This window comes from Myripristis murdjan, chromosome 12 (genome assembly GCF_902150065.1).
Source record: "Myripristis murdjan chromosome 12, fMyrMur1.1, whole genome shotgun sequence".
NCBI lineage: Eukaryota > Metazoa > Chordata > Actinopteri > Holocentriformes > Holocentridae > Myripristis > Myripristis murdjan.
Window position 1 is genome coordinate 4,258,452 of NC_043991.1, and position 24,864 is coordinate 4,283,315.

Below are 24,864 nucleotides of genomic sequence, written 5' to 3' on the forward strand. Positions count from 1 at the left end.
AGACTGTTGTTGTCATGACAGGAGATACTTAGCGTGATCTGGTTGGACAACATGCCTGTCATACTTCTGTCAGCTGAACTGATGAGCTGAGCCGGCCTGACTACTCGCAAAACAACAAAAACAAAACCCAAACAGCTGTGAGGATACATTATTGTGTCTGATTAATCTGTCAATCCTAAAGTCTTAATGCTGTTTAAATAAATGAGGATGTATTTTGAATTTCTGCAGTCACAAGACACTCTGTGGTTTTGAATAATAAAGGGTGTGGCGGCGCTCAACAACACACACACACACACACCCTAACGTTCACATGGCTGACTTGCTGTCTATACGTTCGTGTTTGATAAAGTGCAGTGACTTCACATTCCCTGCTCTGAGGGCTGTCCAAAGGCATCCTGGGAAATCATCTATATCACTTTGTGAAGACGACGAGGCGGGAGGCGAAATAGAAGAAGTTAATCAAAAAAGTAACTCCAGGAAAGACAGAGAAGGGGATTTTTTTTTAAGTATTGTCAGTAAATTTAGACCAGTTAAAGTGACAGATAACCTGAAAACATGTGACCCATAAAACATCTCGAACCTAAGAGTTGTAGATCACTCTGTTTTTAACCACCAAGGTCCATGGAAAAAGCACGGGATCTGTGGAGTCTGAATTTTCAGCACAGGAAGTGTGTGTTTTGTGATGCTAACACACAGAAGTATGACCAAAATCTCACAAACTAACAAAATACAATTGTTTCCTCCACTTTAAAAAAAAATTGTTATTAAAGTCATGACTGTTAAGCATGAGGTTAAACATGAGGTGAAGTTACAAAGTGACAGAGCTACCATGCACTTTACGTTATTTCATTTAGCAGGTTTCATACAAAGTAATGTCAAAGTGCTTCACACACACAGACATATAATTCAGTACATGTAAAAATACATGAAATACATAAAAACATAAATCAATACATGATTCACCTCCCGCCCTCCGTCAACATAAACACAAACACTCACAGCTCGTCTGACACAGCAGCTCGGTCACGGCCTCTCACGCCTGACACCGATGTCACATTCTGTTTGTATGAACAGTGCATTACAAATAAAGACTGATTGATTGATTGATTGATTGATTGATTGATTGATAGAGACCGAGGTCACCTGCTGCAGTCAGTGTGAGATGCAGAGAATGGTGATGTTATATAAGGAGCAGGAAAGTCATAGGTAGTCAAGGTGCGTGTGCCACAGGAACTTCATGCACAAGTTTGATTCCCGTTTACACCGAGACCGTTAGTGTGCGACTCAGACCCCGTCCTGTTTCCATTTTGTCGCCTAAACCATTAACATTTCCTGAACCTCAAAGGAATACTGCAATGTTTTGGGCAAAATACCCTTTTCCTGACTTCCCCTGACTGAGACCAGATGTTGGACACCATTTTCACCTCTGTATGTCCAGCGGTTCAGTTCCTATGTGCAGCATGTCCCGTTAGCTTAGCATAAAGACTTGAAGTCTATGGGAGTCGTTAGCCTGGCTCTGTCAAAGTGAAAAAATAAACCTTCCAGCAGCTCTGAAACTGTGAGGCTTATTTACACAGTGGATCATGTGGATTTGAAATGTATGTCTTTGACTTAAAAGAAAAAAAAGGAGAGTGGTTTCAGGAGAAATTAATTTGTGGTGGGTCTTCCTCAACATTTAGCATCATGTATGCATCACTGCGATAGACAGGTAAACGTGTCCAGCCATCTCAGTTCCACCATCTAACGTCTCCTTGAATGACTCTCATTTTATTAAAAAAAAAAAATCTGCATGGCCCACTGTGTACATCAGAAAGCTTCAGAGCTGCTGTAAGGTTTGTTTTTGCATTTTGACAGAGCCAGGCTAACGACTCCCATAGACTTCAAGTCTTTATGCTAAGCTAACACGAAATAGGAACCAAACCACTGGACATAAAGGGGTGAAAATGGTGTCCAACATCTGGTCTCAGTCTGAGGAAGTCAGGAAAAGGGGACTCTGCCCAAAACGTTGGCGTATTCCTTTAACCAAGTGGTTTTGGTGGCTAAACCTAACCACCAGACACTGACCCGTGATAAAACTGAGAAAACCCGGTGAGTCTCACCCTGACGCCAAAGGCTGCTTTTTGACGTCAGTATCAGATGCAAAAGGGTTGTGACCAACCTGCAGTATATGAGAGTATGTTGCAACCACACACACACACACACTCACTCACAGATGGATACAATCGTGGGCCTGAGAGAACAGGTAGGCCTGGCTTTTGAACGATAACAGCAGAGGTGCATCTTAAATCAGGCGGTTTGTTCCAGAGGGCGGGACCATAACGGCTGCACGCACCTTCACCTGATTCTACGCTCCTCACACTGCAGGTTGAAGTGACCTAATCTGATTTTTTTTCTTTTCTTTTTTGGCCTACATGTGACACAGATCAGATTTTTTTCCAGTTCATCTGATCTTTTCAAATCATTTGTGCCACTTCCATCTGCCGTCTGAAACCAGAGACACGTGTGGTTCCTGGCAATGTGACGGCTGTGTTATCCTTTATTTTTTTTATTTTTTTATTTTTTATTTTTTTTTTTGGAAATGCAAACTAACATGCTGAAGAAATAAACTTCTCTGGTAAAATAAATGACTCTGGTCTGCAGCTTCATTTCATAACATTTCGATCCAGTAATGTGTGGCACTGTGCAAACCTCAGCATAATACAGTCATTTCATCCTGATTCTCAAAAGGGCAAAAAAGGCCATTTCAAAGTAAATGTCCCCTTTCCTGTGAGTTGTGTACAGTGGGGTATGTGTGTGTGTGTGCGTAACCTTTCGAGGAGGAGATGGAATATATTTTCTTCTAAAGCGTAATAAAATCTACATCTGAGGGAAATGCCTTTTTAAAGATTATTTCCACGACACGCCGCTGCAGCTGAGAGTGAAAAGGACCAGAAAGATTTAAACTTCAGAAAACTTTTCATTCACTGGAGCATTTTGCAGCCAAGGATATAGTTTTGTTTTCATTTTTTATGTTTTTTGGCTTTTTTAACTACTTACCTGTTGTTTTTGTTTGTTTGTTTTTTGCTTGTCTGCTCATCACCTTTTTCCCCACATTTTGGAAGGAAATTAAGTGAATTTGCTCAGATTACTGGTGCATCACCCAGTCAAGCTCCCAGGACTTTCCACATGTTTTCCTGGTAACACTATGGTAATTTAATAATTACAGTTAATAAAAACAGTTTAGTTTTCTTATTTTTATATACTTTTTTGCTGATTTATTTTATGAATTGTGTGTTTTTGTACCTTTTTCTCCATGTTCTTGATAGAAATCAAGTGAATTTCTCTCAGAGTGTGAAGAAACTGTCATCCTGGCCTCTTTCACAGTTTGTGCTCCTCACTTGATGATGTCATGAGAGTCGATCAGCAGAAGATGGATTTGGTTTTGAGCTGGAATCCTTAAAGTGTTGAACTCTGAACTTTCCCCTCTGACGTGACCTTATTAGCATCTGAGAGACAGACAGAGAGAGAGACAGACAGAGAGAGAGAGAGACAGATTCTCACTGGTCAGACTGTGACACTCGATACTTTGATAAAATCACCTCGATACAAAGTGAGTTTAACCAGCTCCTGAACTTGGTAACTGTTTCTAAGCTGGAGTACCTGAAGTTATATCCATTTTGCATCAAAGTGTTTTATATTTGATACGTTTTTTCTTTATTTTTTAAAAGTTTAATCGTTGTTTTAATGTTTTCCTGCCCTTTACATTCACACAGATGTAAACTGGCCTCTTAGCTACCTCTCCAACCACTGTGCTGTGCAGTCGCTGCCAAATAAACCAATAAAACAAACAACCCACAGAAACGTCCTCGGCTGTTTCATCAGAGAAGTCAGCGAGCAGCATTAACGCTGTCACACACGCAGGGGAAGGATCAGCATCATCCACAAGCAACAAATAAAATCACTGCACCGCACAAAGCTCTAATTGTTCTGTTGATTGTGTAACTTTGCATGATAAGGTGCTGGTTTTCTTGTAACCTTCTGTTCTGGCAACGTGTAGGATCTGTGTGTGATGCCAATACAGTGTGTAAGGTGAAGTGAATTGAAATTAAAGGAGAGTAAGAGCGAAAGGGAGGGAGATACAAGAGATCAACTGAAGCATAAAGAGAGAACGAGCGAGAGAAATGCAGATAAAAATAGATGGAAGCAGGTAAAGAGATAAAGCCGAATGTAGAGACAGAAAGGTATTTGCGAGGTTGTCATGCCATGCAGATTTCTCATAGCCGTTTCCTGCACAACTGCATTCTTACCAAACTCTTCCCACACGCCGTCCTCTGGCTGCGTGACACTGACACGCTGGAAACTTCATCCTGCAGGGATTCAACCCACAAACTGAGGCACAACAGATTCAAAACACAGATACAAATTTGCATCACACTGAGAAACGGTCAAAGAATCACCCGGGACAAGAGTCGGGACCTCCTTCATGCAGCTTTTCCATACAAGTCTCATTAGTTTTACACTGCACACCTAATGGTTTTTTTTTTGTTTTTTTCAGTTAAGCTCCTAACCCTAACCATGCTAGATACAACACAGTGTGCATGCATGATTTTGTGAATAAAAGCATTTCTGCTAAAAGCTCCAGCAGTAGTGCATGTTTCATTCCAGAGGTACTGAGAAGTTTTTAATGACAGTAGATGTCGACACAACAGTAAGGAGAGCTCCAAAAACTCCTGGGTCTTCATTGACTAAAAAACAAGGAATAAAATGGTCCAAAATGACAGTGAAATTGGTCGACACAAATATTTCAAAGTCTCACAATGAAAGAGTGAAGAAAAGATTTGTGCTATCATGGTTATATTCTGCTTTTTTAGTTTTTTTCTTTCGTTCTCATTGATTAAGCTCTTGGTAAGTTATACTACTACTACTACTAAAAAAAATCCTGTTTAATTTGATTAATTATCCAGGGAGTCACAGAGCCTGAAAATTATTCAACAAGAAAGAAAAATTCAAAAATGACAGAAAAATGCAACAGACTTGTTAGTGAAAGGAAGAGAGTGTTTCTCTAATCCCTCATTTTATCTCAGGAACCCCCCAAATAACCTCAGGACCCACTGGAAGGCCCCGACCCTCAGGTTGGGAACAGCTGCTTTAAATGATTATATTTGTATTAGACTGAATTACTGAAAAAAAACATGCCAACCAAACGTTTTGGAACAAGACTGACATGCTTTATGTCTGTTTGGGTCAGTTTTTAACGAGGTGGCCGCTGATCCTCTTGAAACCTGCGCTTCCCTCAGGTGTGACTTGCAGATCTCTGTGTTTTGCCTCTGATCAGAGGCTCATTAACATGATAAAAAGCCCCGTCGAAACTCCTCTCCCCTCCCCTTCGCTGCTGCTCTTGGCCGGGATGAAACGCTCTCAGGCGGCTCGGCTGCAGACGGCGCGCCACACCTGTCCTTATCTGGGACAGAGGCAGACAGGTGAGGCCACGCCCCCTCCAGGTTTCAGTCCGACTTGTTTCTTAAGACCAGCTGTCTGGGCAGTCAAAGCAGAATCAAGGCTGGGAGCGAGTGTGAAACGTCTCAGGTGGAAAAACTAAAACTAAAACACAAGAAGCGGTCGAGATGCCGAGGCGAACTGCGCAGGAGTGGATCCGGACGTCGATGCGGACGCCGGGCATCCTGATCTTCGGGATGGTGATGGCTCCCTGCGGCTGGATCCTGGATCTCACCTCCACCGTGGCCCCCAACTGGAGGACCCTGCACAGCGTCCAGGGTCAGGCGAGCGACGTGATCATCCAGCAGGGCATCTGGGACATCTGCAAGGCTTCCGAGATCGACCGGGTGATCGAGTGCAACCAGGTCGACACGGCTTACTTCAACAACCAGATCATCGAGGTGGCCCAGGGGCTGATGGTGGCCTCCCTCATCGTGACGCTGATTGGCATTGCCGTGGCCATCCCGGGCGTCCGCTGCTGGAAAGACCGGCCCCAGTGGGTCGTGGCCGGGCTGGGCGGGCTGCTCATCTTCCTCTCGGGCGTCATGACCATCATCCCCATCGCCTGGTACACGCACATCCTGCCCAACGTCACCACGACCACCACCTCCACGGACATACGCGTCGGCTTCTGCATCGTCCTGGGCTACATCGGCGGCATTTTCGAGATCCTGGGCGGCTTCGTCATGTTCATCGGCATCTGCCGCTGCTGCGGAGGCAAGAACCGGGGAGAGAAGCCGATCGAGGAGGTGATGGGCGCCCAGTTCAGGCACCAAAAGCCGCCGTCGAGGCGCGTCGAGGTGCCAAGTCTCAACCGGACCCGGAGCTCCGCCAGCAGCGTCCCGTACTCCAAGGACTCCATGGAGGATGATGTGTCCTTCCCCCGGGCCAAGAGCCCCGCAGCCCGGTCAGTCAACACCTCCTACAGCGGCAGACCCTACGATGCGGACCTGTGAGAGGCAAGACGCGGGGGAGTTGTGGGCGCCTCTGACTGACAGGATGCAGGGACAGAATCGGGAAAAGTAAATTTCCTCCATGAGAAAAAGAGCTACAGTAACCCTAACACATATCCTAGTAGCCCATAGACTTTAAACTAAACGATATCCGATAATAATAAAATCAAACACAAAATACCATAAAGTGCTATAAAGTCACAATAAGTTTACTATTTAATGATATAGGAATATTGTGAAGTATTATAGTGATACTATAAGAAGGAAAAATGTCATGAAGGTCATAATTAAATCACTACTAAGGACTATTGAGTCACTTTAAGTCCCTGTAGGAATATCATAATGTTACAGTGGGGCTGTAGCCTAATGAATGATGATGTGTTAGATGGTGTGTGAGCCACAGAGGCTGCTGTTACAAACTGGCATCCTTTAATGAAGCAAATCAGCCAACACAGTGGATGCAGTGTGTGTGTGTGTGTGTGTGTGTGTGTGTGGCTCCTGCTGTATAAGATGATGATTCATCATGACTTAATTATAGCGCCTTATAGATGTATGACTCTGGCTGTGTGAAGGAAACATGAGGAAATGGAAGGATGTGAGAGAGAACGATGACACTGTTTAATAGAAATGAAAAGCTGATTTTTTAGATTCAGCAGGTTGAAGCTGATCTCCATTTGTAAATAGGCCTCATCATAAGTTTACTTTGTTCCACTTTTTTGTATTTTTCTTTTCTTTTCTTTTTTTTTTTTAAAATGTAAATACTTTTTCCTGTGCACTTTACACTCCTGTAGGACAGCAGGCCGCCTGTCAAAAAGCACCAGGAGGTGAACGGTGCAGCCCCTCGTTACTCTGTGATAAAAGTGCTGTTTGAATTATTAAATGTGAGCTGTATTTATGAAAACCTCCTGACTGACTCTCTGTCTTCAACTCTTTATACTTTTACTTTCACCTGTTGGTTGTTTAAGCAGCAACAGGTCCGCCTGGACTTAAAACCTCACTTTGTGTTAGAGATTTAACTCTGGAGCGAGTCCAAGGAAGGCTGGAGTGGTGTGCATGTGTGTGTTTGTGCATGTTTGTGTGTGCGTGTGCGTGTGTGTGTGTGTGTGTGTGATAGTGTGAACCTATCTGATAAGGATGCAGGAATCAACTAATGTGACTAAATTGCCTCAAGTAATTTGTGTATATTTGATAATTTGATTATATAAACAGTGTTATGGATTATGCATCATGCAGATCAGTCATAGCTTTGTTACCTGCTATGCAAATTTCCCTTTCCTGTAGCTTGTACAAAATAAATAAATAAATAAATACATAAATAAATTATAGGGCAAGACAGTGCAGTTAGGATCAGAGGGTCAGACAAAACACACTCCTCAAAATTTTTTTCCAGCTGTGGTGCTGCAGTCTGACCACTAAATTATCTTGAAGATGAAAATCAAAATCATAAAGGTGCAGAGTTCAGTTTTGTTGATGTGAGTGTATTTTGATTTTATTCTTTCAGACAGTATAGTTTCAAAATGTTGTGGATAAAACAGCTCACAAGTCAGATTTTTGGCGCTTAAAGAACTTCATGCTGCTGTAAAGGTGCAGGAAACCATTTCAAAATAATTTAAACTCCAGAGTGCATGCTGGGAACCAAAAAAGATTGTGTTTTTGGAGATGCAAGGTGACATTATTCTGTCATGTTTTATTGTGACTGTACAGAGTTAGAGCTGGTGCTGGTATAGGATTGCAAAGACCACACACACACACACGCACACTAAGATAAGCTATACTTTATAGTGACATGGTTCTTCCATTACCAGCCTGTCAGCTCAGTGTTAACCTCATAAGCACACATGCAATGCAGCCTGACCGGTTTGTGCGGCTGGTTTGTGAACGCACCTCGTCTGACAGCCTCAGCTCGTCTGTTTGAACCGGATTAACGTCTCGAACAAGGCGGCTCTGTGACCGGCCCTCGTCCCAGTGCCTCAGTGCTGCCGTCTGGAGGTTCACCGGCCTCCAGCTGGACAGAGAGGACGACGCAGGAGTGACGACAGTGAAGGGAGGAGTTCATGCTTGGCACAACAATAAAATAAAAAGGAAACAAGATTAGAAACCCTCAAGCGAGGCTCAAGGGTTCCTATTCCCTCAATACAGCCGATGATCTTAGAAACACTTTGGGGGAGGAAAAACAACAACAAAAAATTTTTTAAGATTCTCTCAGCCAATAACAAACTTTTAACTCTACAGTCAGACATGGCAGTTCAACAAAACTGGTGCAGTTTATGAGTTTGGGTTCATTTACATTCATGCTCACAGCTGAATAGAAGCAGAATTTACATTAATAAAAAAAAAATAAAAATACATAATACACCCAACAAAGTGCAGTGTTATAAACACATCCACAGTATTAGAGCCATTTAGCCACAAACTGAGCTGATGAATCCATGAACAGACTGAAAATATTTTGATGGTTGAGTTAAACAGTCTAAGTAGACTTTTACCTTTGAAAGAATATTTGTTGATTTAATGTTGTTATCCCAAATCTCTGAATGCGAAAAAAGGTTATTTTTGCATATAAAAATACAGAGAAGATTAGACATAGTAGTGTTTTTTTCTCCCTGATGTACAAAATGAACTGAACCAAAACTAAAATCATGACCTAAAAACTGTAATACAAACCTTTTATTGAACTGTTTCATCCCTAGTATGCATTCAAATACATAGACTCACATCCAACCATGCATGCATTTTAAAGTTCCTGTATTATAACTACAGTATCGACTGGAGCACTGTACTTCCTATTTTCATTTCCACACATCTAAAAACCATATCCCACAAGTTCAAATCTACCTTAAATCAATATTTTACCTAATTTATGTATTTATTTAGTTATTTATTTGCATACTTATTCATTCATTCATTGTGTTTGGCCTAACAAACACTGTCTCCTGATGTCTGTGACATTTAGAGGAAACGGTACATGCATGTTCCTTTTACTGCTTGGCAACATTAATGTAGCTTGTTGGCTGTGACAAAGGTTCAGTAAAACACCTTGAGGATCAATAATCAGCCCTGCAGGAGGTACGTTTGTGTCGATTGGACCTCGGGGGACAGAGCTGTATCCCTGCTGTCCACCTGTTTCTTTCCTCCAGGTATGCAGACCAGGCTCATGAACAGGTGAGCAGGTGTTGACACAGCGCAGGCCTCGCGGGCTGCGGCAGGTCGAGTCGGCTACATCTTTTCTCAAATAACCAGGAGCGCTCGGCGTCAGCCCACATTCATCTGTTTATGATTCCTTCCTGTCCCTGTTGCGGTGCAGGTTGGGTAAACACTGAGCTCGATACTATCTGGATGCCAGGGAGAGGGCAGTCATGCAGCAGGTATGTGCTCAGGCTGACAGGCAACACACACACACACACACACACACAAACCTGGAGGCAGCTTGTGTTCCTCCATCCTGCTGCCTGTGGAAACTTTCAGCGATGATGATGATGATGTAAGTGTTGATAAACTTCGGCGTAACCCAGGTCTGACACGCTGAACTGGTTTGGGATGTAGGACAGTGAGCCCGACCCAGAGACCGTCCCCTCACTGAGAGGTCAGAGGTCACACGGCTCACGGTTTAACTCGTTCTGCTTGTCTGAAAAACCGAAGTGAACTTGGTGAGGTCGAACCTCGGGGGCCACGGTCACTCCAGAGGTCAGTATTAACCACGGTGCACTGCAGTTATTGCAGGACATGAATGATGCAGTTCAACATCGGGCTGTATATTAATACAATGGTGATAATAGCAGTAACAACAATATTACTAGTGCTGCAACAAAAGGAGTAACCCTAATAACACTAATAGCAATAATAATGAAACTTCTAATGTTAGTAGCAGCAGTCAGAACAATGATAGCAAGAATAGTAAGAGTGATAATCATGGGTGTGATGGTTGCAGGACTGAGTAATACTAATAACTGGAGTAGTACTAATATAACAAATGACAACTAAAGTACATATCGTACAGTTATGAATTATTTCATGATGCAGTGTGAGCTTGTAGGAAGGGCCAATGATATGAGTGTAAGTAAACAAACCTCAATATCCATTTAATCCCAGGAGCCCATGTGGCACGTTACCTGTTATTGTTCACCTCCACTTGTAGCATTAATCTGGCAGATGATGATAATGATAATAATAGAAAAGAGAATTTTTAAATGCAAGAATCAGATGAAACTAACAAATGCAGACTTATCACAATCAGCTGTAGAAAATGTAACAGTGTGGCCTTCTCGAGTTTCCAGGTGTTTCTACCTGAAACAAAGAACAAAACATCACTGAGTTCCCACACAGAGGGCTGAGGGGAAGTTAACTGGGGGAAATGAAATAACTAGTAATGACATGCAGTCAACAGGTGATTATCAAACCAAGAAAGCCAGCTTGAAATAACCACGTCAACAAGGATTTTTTTTTGTTATTGTTGAAACCATCGTGTTTACTCAAGCAAGCTCAAGACAATCTCATCCGGGCCCTGACATCATTATAGTCCCTGGTTCACCCTCATATTTAAAAGAAAACTTTTGTACCCACACAAACTTAATTTTTGGTGAACTCATTAAACAACTTGGATTATTTAGGTTGAACACTGACGCTATTTTATTGTTTTCTATCCTAAAATAACTTCCACGCTCGTCTCAGGGACAACAAACTCCTCAAGAAATCAAGAAGATCTGTACAGATTCAGACCGACTGAATCACCGCTTCCTGACTGATGAACTGAGAAGAGAACAGAGTGAAAACGGCTGATAATGTTACACGATGCAAACAGGAGAGGTGTGAATCAGGTGATTATATTGTGACTGTAACCACCAAGTGACATTCATTCATCTCCACAAGTCATTTAGTCTCATCTTGTGTTAAAATATTGTTTTTTCTTCAAACAATGTTAAAAAAAAAAAAGCTTGTTTCCAGATTTTTCTTGAATCAAGTGTAATTTTCTTGATCTCAGTGGCTGATCTGCTGTATTCGGCTTTGTTTCCACAGATTTATACTTGTTCTCATGTTTGATGTAAAATAAGATTTTAACACTGAATGTGAGACTAAATGATCTAAGTCAGATATTTTATTGTAATGGCGAATGGGAAAATCAGGTTTTCGCTTCATATTTCATGTAAAATCAAATGGTAAAAGCTGGGAAGTGTTCATTAATTTGGGTTAACATAAATACTTCTTTCACTTTTCCCTGTATGATGCACCACCAAGAAAAAATCAAGCAAAAACAAACAAAAAACACTTTTTCTGAATTATTTTTAATATAAAAATCAATACTAAAAGCAGCACTGTAGCATTATTACATAATAAACCAACTTGAAACTATAAATGCTCTAGCTTTATATTTCATAACAGCTTGAAGGACTCACTTAATCGCCTGATTTTATTTAATAATAGTAGCAGAAATATAAAAATGTGAAATATTTGAAATAATAGCTGGATAGCTTTTTATGTAAGAAATGAAGAACATGATAAAATATGTGTACAAAAAAGTATAAAAGTATATTTGATGCAGTCTTGTATATTATTATGCGTTATATAATCAATAACAGGACAGCACACACATCAATATGACATAATCTAAAATACTGGACGTCCCGTGACGTTCAGGAGACGTCCAGCCGGGTTTGACCTGTAGTCTGACACCTGAAGGATTTTTTAAAAAATACATTCCTAACAGATTATTGAAGAGATTATTTTCAAATTAATGCTCAGACTTCAATTCCATGTTTGTAAAGCAGAGTCGGCATGAAGCGATTCACCTCAAATAATCAATAAGCTGCAGGTGAATATGATAATAATGACCTGTAACAATCACATTAGTGGACATGAGAAACTGAAACTGTAACATCGGCTGACATTTTCATCGGTTCTGTGGCAGGACAAACATCTTTTCTTATCTTTTTTTTTTTTTTTTTTTTAAAGCAGTGGTATAGTCATGGTGATAATACGATGGCGTATTAGGGCCATTGTAGGGGGGAAAAAAATAAAATTCAGAGGAAAAAACTCATAAATTTATGAGAAAAAAACGTAATTTTTTTGGTCAAGGAGCCACATGTGTTGACTTTTCGAGGTTGGATCAGCCGCACGCTGCACATTTTTCAAATTTTCTCCTAAATTTGTCAGTTTTTTTCTCATAAATTCCCGAGTTCATTATCTCAGAAATATTAAGGTTTTGTTGCTTTATTCATTTATTTTTTTCTGTATATTTACCACTTTAATCTATCCAAGTTTTTTTTCCTTGTAAATTTCCAAATTTTTTTTCTCAGAATATTACCCTCCCTCCCCCTGCTCTGTAATTTTTTTGCTCCCTACAGTCACCCTAATACAATGCCGTATGATGATGATGACATCCGTCTGCAGAATTTATTAGCAGTCGCCTTATAATTTCAAAAAACAACAACAACAAACAAAAACAAAAAAATGAGGTCCAGTTCTCCTGGAGGAAATCAGTTGGAGAGACGAATAAAAGGTAACGAAACACATTGCTTTGTAGACAGAAAAAAAAGAAAGTGTGTCTGTCGTGTGCAGAAACACATCTCCACGTGTCAGAATGTCATCAGTCTTCAGGCTAATTGCTGCTCGCTGTGTTAAAAGCAACGTGCACGTGTGTTTCTGACTGCGTGGATTATTCCATAATCCAGGGCCACAATAATCCAAACTTTGATCGCTAGTCGAGCAGAGGGAGAGACAGAGCGTGGGAAAGAGAAAGACACAGGAAAAATCAAGAATGAGCTATGCTGTTCGCTAAAGCTCCTGCTTATCTATACAGTGATTTACAAAAATAATTCATTCAGTCGGTGCACAGAGAAAGACGGTCAGGGCTCAGAGAGGAAATTCCCTCCCAGCTCTTGTTAACGGCGACGACGTTCCTGCGCTCAGTGAGTTCGGCTTCCTCCTGGTTTTGTGCTGAAGCTTAAACACCAAACAGCAGCTCCTGACGTGAAACCGAAAATCACACGAGCGAGCGAGCGAGCGAGACAGAAACAGAAGGACAGGAGTGAGACTGTCACTCCTCTGTCTGGCCTGGACAGAGGAATGAATGTCGAGGCCATAACCAACTGAGAATAAGAAAAAGCATGGAGGTTTTGTAAATATAATGTGTGCACTGCAGAGTGTTATTGTGGAAATGACCACATATTATATGAATTATCTAAAGCCGAACTTTTGGAAAAATGTTTTGGAAGAGTAAATATGAAAATCTGAAATCAGATTCAGGTGCATCTCTAATATTTAGAAAGACTTCCCATGCATCCACTCACTCTGACTCAGCTTTTTTTTTTCTCCGGTTATTATTTCGATGCCACTAAAACGTGCACCGCTCAGTGACACACACTCAGTCAGGAAGCTGTGGGGGGGCTTTGGCTGACCAGACTGACAAAACTTCAAAATAAAGCCGCTCCCCGGTTAGGTGGGTATCCAGGCTTCCTCTTAAAAAAGGCAGAAAAGCAACATCCGCTCTGCCAAAACCAAACTGTCACTCAGATCCCGACTGAAAGACAGGAGCTGGCAGCTGGACCCTTTCATACTTTTATTGAAAGATTAATTCTGGTAACCGATTTATAAACGACAGCAGAGGCTCGAGCTCTCATGTAAACAGTTCGGCTGCCTGTCTGACATTTAGTTGATCAAAATGACGATATCAGGAGTTACATGGAAATGAGCTCTAAACGAGTCCATCCGGTCTCCAGAGATCTGTTTACTTCAAGAGCAGCTGAACTTCCAGGGAAACTCGGTGGAAGAGCTCATCGGCTGAGAAATCACGCCCACGCCTTAAAATCTCCATGAAATGAGCTCTAATTACTGAAAAACAGAGCATCTTAAAAAGTGACACCATTCTGCACCACAGAGGGTGTCAATCAAATTTCAACCTGTAAAACCTTCACAAATCTTTAAATGACATCTTTAGACCCCTGCTCTATCCTATGACGGAGTATTAGGGCCAGTTTACACACTCAAGCATTTATGAGGCAAAAAAAGAGAAAAAATTCTGAGATTATAAAGTTTCAAATTTACACAAAAAACTTTTTTCTATTGAAATTCGATTTTTTTCCCCTCATAAATTTCTAAGTTTTTTCTCATAAATTCATGATTCTAATCTCAGAAATTCTGAGTTTTTTTCTTGGAATATTACCGTCCCCTGGCTCTGAAATTTTTTTTCAAACATTGGCCCTAATACGCCGCTGTACTCATCCACCTCATCCCTTCAGATAAAAATGACTGAGATGCTGTTGGTTTGCACTTGTGAATGATCCTTCCCTCCATCATGGCCTGCCCAAACTTCCTGTTTCAACAGGAAATACATCAAATCAAGAAAGTATAAGTCCATTTCATGGGCTCTTTAACTTTTCAGAGTCACCGCTCGTCAACAGCCAATCAGATTCCTGCACTTACACTAGTCCCGTCTAATGAGATTTGTTTCATGAGCAATACTTCCACCTGGCAACAGCCGGACAAAAAGGATGAGAAGTTGATTTTTTGGGGGAGGGGAAGACTAAGGGGTAAACATCCTAAAAATGAAGCTTGGAGAACGGCTGCATCAATCATCAGGGTTGACACTAAGCTAAGCTCTGACACCATTTTATTCATTTATTTGATTAATACCATTAAACTATCGCCTGCCAGCCAGCCACGTGAACACGATGGAACAATGTCAAATCAAGAAAGTCAACGCCTGTCGAAACACAGCTCAGCAGCGACGTCCTGCCTTTCTGTTTATGCTGTGCTGCGCTCATTTTCCTGCCCGGTCTGCTTGCACCTGCAGCCGCACCTGCAGCTGCACCTGCCCGCACCACCCGCCGTCTGCACCGACGCAGCCACCTGTCGGCTGCGTCGCCGGCAGGATGAAGGTTTGGTGTCGGGGGCCGGTCGCTGAGCCGTGCAGGAGCCACCAGGCAGCGTGGAGTTTGTGCTAATAGATACAGAGGTGAATACGATACGATTTTCTTCGGTCTCTCCGTCGAGCTTCTCTGGAAGTTGATGGGCGCCGAAGGAGGATCGGGAGCGGTTGACCTGGAGGAGGAAGGAGAAGGAGTCACGAAGGTCAGATGACTCTACGTTACTGTAAACACTGTGTGGTCTGGCCCATCGAGCACGAAGCAGTCGAGGGTTCTGGAGCTAAAACCAGCCATCCTTAGTATGATGGTTTGTGTCCACAGGTGTGTGTGTGTGTGTGTGTGACTCCAGGTGTCGCGTCCTTTCCCAGATTTGGACGCTTGGTGGGCGTGGCCACTCCTGATGATTGACAGTTGCTCTCGCCTGTAAACACTTCATGCTGCACCTGATTGGATGAACGCTTCACTAGTGGGCTGTCCTCTCCCGGATTTCAAACCGGACCATCACCGGCCGTCATTTTAGATCGACAACGGTTACTTTAAAAGTTTGTCGGGGGTTTCCAGAGGCAGCGAGTCACACTGGACGCCCGTAATTTGAAAAAAAGAAGCCTCGACCTCAACTTTATGCAAATGAGGAGACGCCAACGTGACACTGAAATGCAACTCAACTCTGATCCTGTAGACATGAACCATCAGCAAGGGTACTGTAGTTCACCAAAACTAAACTGAAAACTAAAACTAAATTAAACAATATTGTGTACCTGCAAAACAAACTAAAATAAATGACAAAATACAGAAAATGTCTTTAGTTTTAGTCTTTGGTCAAATTTATCAACACAACCAGCATGAGGAGACGTTGGTGCTTTTGTGTATTGAGACCGGGATGTCGACTGGGAGCCAGCTGCCTTCACAAAGTGTCAAACACCCCCCATATTATATAAAAAATTAAAACTAATCAAAACTAAACTAAAAAAAAACAACAACAAAAAAAAGAAACAGACAGCAAGCCCACACAGAAAACTAAACTGAAATTAAAACAGAATTGAAAACAAAAATTAGAAATGCAATAAAAACAAAAAATGAATGAAAGATACATCACTATCCTAACTCTGCTCATCAGTTCATCAGGCTGCCAGGTGGATTTTCATCGTCACGTTGGAACGGTTCAGGATTTCAAGGAAAAATCCAACCTGTGCTCTCGTCCTGTCACGGATCACTGCTCTGAGATGTTCCGTCCATTTCGGCATTTCTTTTTGCTGAAGCCTTTTAATTTGTCTCGCCAAATTCTGCCTCACTTTTTCTACATTTCCCAGAATGCTTTTTGACAACCTCCAGAGAGCAGGTCTGGACTTACCGCGAGCTGTTCTAGGTTTGCATGTAGAAACAGAGCGAAGAAAAGCAGCTGTGTCCTTTTTTAATTTTCTGTAGTTATGTTACCGCCTAATGTGTGTTTTATTGTATCCTGCTTTAATCAGTTTACCTTCGATTCTTTTTTTTCATTTAATATCTTTTTTTTTTTTTTTTTTTACCAAAAGCCCTCTAGGGACAGGTGTTGCTGTTTACATTGTATGGGTCTAACCATTAATAAATAAATGAATGAATGAATAATAGCATTGTTAACTTGTCAAGCCTGTTGCGTTTTGCATTCCTCTCTATGAAGGCTGCAGCGGTGCATTCTGATTCTTTTGTGATGTATTTCTCTGTACGATCGCTGAACGTCAGTGCAAAATGTCGGCTCTGGAAAGAAGCCCTCGCTCTTTTATTCAGAGGAGCTGCACAGGGTGTTTTCTTTGAACAATGTAAATATGTTTTAGGGTGGAACTGTCCTTTAAAAAAACAGTAAAACAGCAGAAAACAAATGCTTCTAATGAAATATCAGCCCTTTAAAGTGACACAACAACATCAGTGATCAAGCACAAAGTTAAACAGAGGAACTTTTTAAGCATATTAGAAACGTACACATTCTGTTAAAATTAAAACAGATATGAGGTTGCAGGATCGTACCTTCATGGAGAATCATTCACGTTACATGGCCACATTGTAGCCGTGGCTTGCTGCCAACTCCTTCCTGTTGACCAAAGACAAAACATGCAATCACTTCTTTTTTTTTTTTTTTTTTAATTATTGAGACAGGTGAGACATTTCCACGGGTGCAGGAGTAATTTTGACATGTAAGACCCTCTAGTTGGACTGGGGTGATACATGCTTTCCTGGATTAAAAAAAAAAAAAATCTAAATTTGGGTTTAAACTTTTTATGTTCAGGTTGTCCGGTCTGCCAAAAGACAAACCTGCTGCACTGAACATCATCTGGGACACTGAGCTGTCACTCAAAAACTCAGTAGCCAATGGGGACACACACACACCTGAAAAACCCCGCCCACGCGAGACGTTTGTGAAAGAAGTGCAAACAAAAATTCAGGCAGCGCAAAGCAGAGAACTGCAGTCTGATCAGCAGGGGAAGCTGGAAAATAAAGGATATATTTTCAAAAAAAGGCCAATAATTTGCTCAATTACACAAATCATTTATTCAGGTTCAACATGAAAGATCAAACCTGAACTTACTGTTCAACATTGATCTGACCTTTTGTTCAATACTGATCTTGCAGTTTGTCTAAAATTGATCTGACAGCGAACTTTGTGACCATTTCCTAACAGTAGCAAATAAAATCCACTTGGTCATGGTGAGGAAAAGGGTAGATTTAGGTAGAAAAATGGGCACAAAACATGCACAGCAAACACACAAGAGAGTGTGGAGACCAAAACATCGTCACTGTGACCGAGAACTGAAGCAAAAGATGTTTGTCTTACACATCTGCCATCATCCAGTCTTCCATATCGCTGTGGCCGTTTTGCTATTTATACACGGTGTCCACAAAGTCTCTTTACAATTTAAAAAATCTATTACAAATGCAATTGATGAGATATGTCAATCAGATTTGCTCTATGTACTCAGTGGTTATCAAAGTTTTTAATGACATGGCATTTGTGTATTTCAGCAAAAGATCACTGATGCCATTGCCACCATTGATGAGGCTCTGCTACAGCAAACAGTGCAGCTAATGGTGCCCATATAGAGGTGTATTAAATGAGGCAAAAAAAAAAAAAAAAAAAAAACAACTTCAATATCTACTCCTCATTTTGTAATAATTTCCACATATTTGTCTATTCATTTGCTTTTGTAATAAATTTGTTAAATTGTAAAGAGACTTATACATCAAATCAACAGGAAACAGGAGTAAATCACTGAATATCTGCTGTGTAACCACAGCCACACTGTGGCAAACAGAAATTTTGCAGTGTGCGGCTTCAAAAGCGAGGTCATAGTGAAAATAGTTTATGACTGAAAGCCTTTGATTGGTCAGATTATTAATTGTTAGAGTTCCCCGCCCTCTCAAAGTAACAGGTCTGCAGAGATACAAACAAGCGGAAAGATAAATCACTTCCAGCTGGAATAAACCGTTTCTGCTACAGCGAATCTAAAAGCTGGTCGGGTCACAGCAACTGGCGACAGAAACAAAATCCAGTGAAAATGTGGATGATCACAGTTCAGAGGGACTCACCTGCGCTTCGCCTTGTATCTCTGTCGTATCTTGGCGACGATGAAGGCCAGGATCACCAGGCCGACGATGACGCCCAGCACGCCGAGAGTCAGCGGCAGGCTCACCGCCTCGTTCACCGTGTCCTCGCAGGCCGCGCCGCGGTAACCCAACGCGCACTCGCACACCAGGTCACCGCCGCCACCTGGAGGAATCACGCAGGTACCGCGGCCGTTGCACTGCGTCTCCCCGCAGGTGGGCAGGCTGAAGTCGATGCCTCGGGGCTGTGGGGGCGGAGGGGTGGACATCACAGGAGAGGAGAGGAGAGCGAGGGATGGACGAGTTACACCCTGGAAAATAAACACAGACACACACAAAACTCATCATTATTATTTGTATTATTAGTACTAGCATTATCATAGTGGACGCAGGATTCTTGGCCCCATAGAAAGTGAATGGGTAAAACTGGCGGTTGGTTCCTGCCAAATCAGAGTATTTCCCTTTCCAGGTGGTCCACGTTGCCATGGCAGCAGCTGTAAATATTCGTGTGACGTCACGGCGTTGGCAGAGGAGTTTGTTTTTCACCGGGAGCAGATTGCCTTTCAGAGGAGCTCTTATTTAATTTTATTTATTTATTTATTTATTTTTCTGAAGGCACTTCACCCTGTCGCCTGTAATATTCCTGTAATATTTCTGTACTTAGCCTACTCAGTTGCATCTATGGAAAAAGGGAGCCTGAATTTGTAGGCTATGTAATGTAGCTACACACTGGGAATTGTGACAATGCATTTTTTTTTTTTTTTTTTTTTTTTTTTACTGCAGATATCCTATAAGTTAAAATAATAATCATACTAACATAATAATAAATAAGCGCACCTGTATCTCCCTTGGTTTATCCTCCACCTCTGCAGCTTCACACCGGAGCACCAAGTGTGAATCAGGAGAAAGAGCTGACTTTGATTTAAAAAATAAAATAAAAAATACAACAACTTTAGGTTTTAGGAGGAGTTGAGCCTTATAGGTTGATGGTAGCTTTGCCTGAACATTTTCAACAACAACTCAGCTAATTAGGATTAATTTAACTCACATCTAAAGGGCTAATATCAATGTCAGGCTGTGAATTTGCTTCGGGCAAGCAGCATAATATTTAAATCACTTTAGCAGCAGCACATGATGATTTAACCTCCCCCTTCGTTGTTGCTCTGAGCTCAATCCAACAGCCAGATGCTGGTTTTGTCAAGATGGAAGTTTAAACAAAAAGTCTTAAATGCCGATCAGTGAAGACTACAGCTGTTGCAATGGCGAGTTGAACCGCCTGGAAATACCCTGATTTCCCATTGAGTTTCTATGATGAGGGCTTTTCCACTGACTGGCAGACTGACATGTGCTGCTTTTCCACCAAAACACAGCGGCGCCAAAGGTCCCGGGTCTTGGAATAGAGTTCCTGTGGCAGAGCGAGTTCTCCAAGCTCCTGTGTGTTTTTACATTTCCATCCTGAGAAAAGTGAACCCGATGCAAATCAGGAGGAGGCGTCTAGTCGCTCTGCTGCGACCCACAAGAGCAAAACAGTAAGCTGTCATTGTGTCATATTTACTTACAGCTGTCAGAACAGACGGTCAAAAAAAAAAAAAGAGACTGAGGCACTAGAGAAGCAAAAGCTGAAAAGAGGAAACTGTTTTTGTGTAGAGTTATGGAGATCAGCCGTGACATGGAGACAAATGCCATGTTTTTAAGCGATTTGATCTTTTGATGTAATGACCTTTTAACAGTTTGTTTGCAGTTGCTCGCTTATTTTGTGGGTATTTCTGTTTTACCAGACAGCCACAGCCGAGAGAGACAGGAAAGGCAGGGCGGAAAGAGGGGACAACATGTAGAAAGGGTTCACGATGACTTTGAACCTGGGCCGCTGCCACTTAGCCTTCGTATGTCACGGCACCCGACCGTGGCGTCCCTCACATCGACTTTTAAAAACAAAATGTTCCAAATGTTCGGGAATGTTCAGTGCTCAAACTCCACCCCGACAACCCCAGGGAGCTCGGAGCTCGTTTTGGGGTCAGCGAGTTCTACCTCTGGGGCAAAAATCAGAACTGGTTCCTCCAGTGGGAGCAAGGCAAGGGCTCCTGGTTCCACAACAGGGTTCTTGTGTTTCAGAGGCCGTTATCCGAAGTCAGATTGGAACAAATATGTCTCGTCCTCTAATGCTGATGCCAGTACTTTCAAACAGAAGTGACCGATAGGTGACTATGCAGTACTGAGTATCTCTAAATCGACTGTTAACAGGGTTCCTGCACATTTTCAATTTCAGGATTTAAGACTTTTCCAAACTTACATTTCTACTACTGATTGCTACATGTTAATAAGGCATGTAAATATTAAAACCGTTACATCTGCTTGATCACTTGCTGGCCTTGCTTGTTGTTGGTTTGAGCAAAAAAATTATGCGACAGCGGGGGCTGACGATCAAGATTCACAAGATAACCGATCACAGAAAACATCGGTCAGTGGAAAAAGTCTTTGTGAAAAGTGTGTAAGGCAATGTTTCTTCTTAATAACGGCTGGAGAACCAGGTCTATTTTTTTTCTTTCTTTTTTCTTTTCACCTTTTTTTTTGCTCCTCAGGATGATTGGATTTGAGCAGAGAACAATGATTTATTGTTTTTGCATCACACAACCAGTATGAAGGGATAGGACTTGAAAAGCTTCTGGCTTCTTCCTACCCCTTTTGAACATGAACTATATTATTCAATTGACAATCAATCAATTTTTAACATGTTCAATAAACTATAATCATAAAAAAAAGTGCTCGGTAAAGCTGAAAACAAGGCCGCTTTGCTTAGTTCCTGAAAAGTTTTCACCCAGCAGAATGAAACCCACATGATGTCATTGTCCCTTCCTCTCTAATCCGCCATTCAGACACACCAGGGAGTCATGCAAATGAAACCCAAACACACACACACACACACACACACAGATCCCAGAAAACGCCCTGGCTGGCAGCTGCAGTGCTGTCTCACCCACACACAGGACTGCAAGCTGTGTGTTTCATGGACTCGCTCTCAGGCATATTTCACTTTTAATCATTAAAGTGAAGAGGAGAGTTTCATCAGTGGAGCTACAGAACAATAATGCATCTCGTCTTGAGGATAAATGCCTTGCTCATGGGGGAAATTTGACTAGATTTTGCACGAGGGCCCTTTGCCAAGAACTCTAGTTTCATTTTTTTTGTTATCAGCATGGCTTCAGCATTTTGGCAAATTTGCATTAGGTCTGCTGAGCTCCAGGAATTCAGCTTCTCTCTCTCTGCCTGGTTTAGGGAAGCACAGCGAGCTTCCATGAGTGACAAGAGCACAGAACATTAGTCGACATTAATACCGACATTTGGTGGAGGTTGGCTTTCACATCAGCTCATAACCGGCTCCTATCTACTTAAGCAAATATTAACCTTTTCCAAAAGGCAAAATGAAAGGTGCTGAAGTGAAGGACAAGCCTTTTCACTCTCAGCTGAAACCAAAGGATGCAGCATAACACCGTCATAAAACTGATTTAACTTCAAGCAGAGGCTTCAAGCGGCAAATGAGGACGTTAAAGAATCATCATTCATTCTTCTTGAGGTATTCAGCACAAGACTGAACCCAGGGAGGACATTATAAATCCACCACATGCTGCGATCCCAACCTCTTACACGGGACGTTTCACCGTGAAAACACCACTGTGTTTTGATTTAGTCAGGCCAAAACCTCCCGTTATTCCAAGAGATAGCAACACGTCAGATCAGCCGATAACTCTGAGTTGTGACGGTGAAGGTATTGTCAAACGTCTGGTCAGTCAGGTTTCCTAATAACACAGCAGGACAGAGGACGGCAGCGGCTGTAGGGCGGGCCTCCTCGTCCACAAACATCCAGCGACGGAGCGTATTATCAAAAACAATACTCACAAAAATAAAGAGTGCCGATCCTCAGACGTCGGGCCTGTCCCGTGGAGGAGCGCCGAGGAGTTTCTGGTTTTGGCTCAGGGCCGTCCTGAGTGTGTGTGAAAGGTGTTGAGTGTGTGAAATAGAGTATAAGTTCCCTTTTCAGTGAAGGAATCCGTAACAAAGGGAAGGAGGGGGGAGGAAGGAAAACCAGCCCTGTAAATACCTGTCTGCTTATTACCTGAACACACACACACACAGAAACAGGCAGGCGTTCACACACTCCTCCCTCTGCCTCAACATTTACCTGAGCTGAGTCACACACACACATATACATAAACACACACACACACTCTTGTTCACACAGACCAACTGCAGCGTTTCATCATAACAATGTACACAGCAGCATTTTTTCAGATTAGAGCAGATTCTTTTCGTTAAGCTCCGACTCGCACAGACACACATGCAGACGCTCCCACAGCGAACTCAGAAACATAATAATAAAATTTGTTTGGATGGCACCTTTCAAAAGAGATTTGCAATGTGTTTTAGCAAAAGCTTACAGGGTAAACATTTTACGGCGGCAGATATCACTTAAAAACCAGTTAGGAAGAAGATGAACCACCACAAACATTACAAAACCAAACACAGTGGTAGGAAAAAAGCATGGTCAATTAAAGATAAAACACCTCAAATCAGCCACATAAAATTTTACATATGTGCAAACATTAAAAATAGCATTGATTTTGCTGGCTCTAACTCCTCAAAAAAAAAATTCTGATGATTGTGAGGCCATATGGGCTTAGATTAAAAGAAAATAAACGCCTTATCTAAAGATTCCTGCAGAATAAATGATCCAAAATGTATTATTACATTTGTTTGATAGGTAAATTCACGATGTGCTGTATCACTGTGGCGTGTGAAATGTTGCAGTAAAAATAAAATGATCTCTGAGAGAGGGCACTGTGTTAAAAAATTGACTTGGTTTTGCCAGTAAATGTTTCACAAAACTGAATAGCAGGAATAACAAAACACTTTGATATGATACACACACACACACACACACACACACACACACACACCCTCCCTCAGGACAATCCCTGTCCCGGTGTAATAGGAGTGTGTTTCTCAGACAATGAGAATGAGGAGAATGAGGAGGAGGAGGAGGAGGAGAAACAGGGCAAGTTAGAACGAGTCGACTGCAGGACCCGACAAGACTGAGTCTGCACAACAGCTGGCAGCTCTCACATCCACCAGCTGATAACCTGAAAAAAAAAAAAAAAAAGGTTTATTTGTGTTTATAATCCCACTTGTTTTGTTGATTTTCTTAATCCAAATAAGTTCCTCTGCCTTGTTTCAGTTTATTCACACTTGTTCCCAGAGGAATTCCTGAAACAAGTGAAACTACACTGGAAAAAAAGTGGGATTATCTCTTTTTTTTTTTACCTTGGAAAACAAGATTTTAACACTGAATGAGATTAAATGGCCCGTTCAGTGGTAGAGGCAGTGTGTCTGACATTCAAGCACCGACAGGCGGAGGACAGGCTTTCAGTGGCTGACAGACAGGCGGAAGTACAAAAAACAAAGCGGTCACTGATATTCAGCTTACTTCCTACAGAACAAAGAGTAGAGACAGGAAGTGGACGCCTCTGCCTGACAGTGGTATCAGATTACACCGCTGACTCGATGATCTGCCATGATGTTTTGTGTTCTTGGATAAATTGTGGTGAACTGCGAAGCAAGAGTCGCTGGTTGGGATTATCTGAAAAGGAAAACAGATGATAAACCCATAGTTCAGATTCTCACCTGTATCATGGTGTTCGCGTCTCTGTGCGAGTGTTATACATCCACCAAGTTTGGTCCATCAGCTCCCTTCCCACTCTGAGAACAGGAGTGTGCTGCTCCAAAATGATCAGATATGGTTGATCCAGGAAAACATCATCATCTTGAGCGAAAACACAAAGCTGAGGAACTCGTCTTAAAGGATGCACAGCAGCACACGGTGGTTTTGGTTTAACTCTCAGACGATCTTTTCAGCCCTCTGCTTTCCAAAACGGGGGAACTATTTTATGCCGTAGCACTGCCGCTGTATCACCACGCGGCGGCGCTCTGGTCCCACATTCAGCGTGCAGGGC

At 42.0% G+C, this 24,864-nt stretch overlaps 1 protein-coding gene across 1 annotated transcript; it reads left to right on the top strand.

The window, feature by feature from the left end:
• Window positions 1–5,545: 5,545 nt before the first annotated feature.
• Window positions 5,546–7,325, top strand: LOC115369353 (claudin-23-like). Its single transcript, XM_030065944.1, has one exon. The coding sequence runs from the start codon at window positions 5,604–5,606 to the stop codon at window positions 6,429–6,431; it is 828 nt and encodes a 275-aa protein (XP_029921804.1). The 5' UTR covers window positions 5,546–5,603; the 3' UTR covers window positions 6,432–7,325.
• Window positions 7,326–24,864: the final 17,539 nt, after the last annotated feature.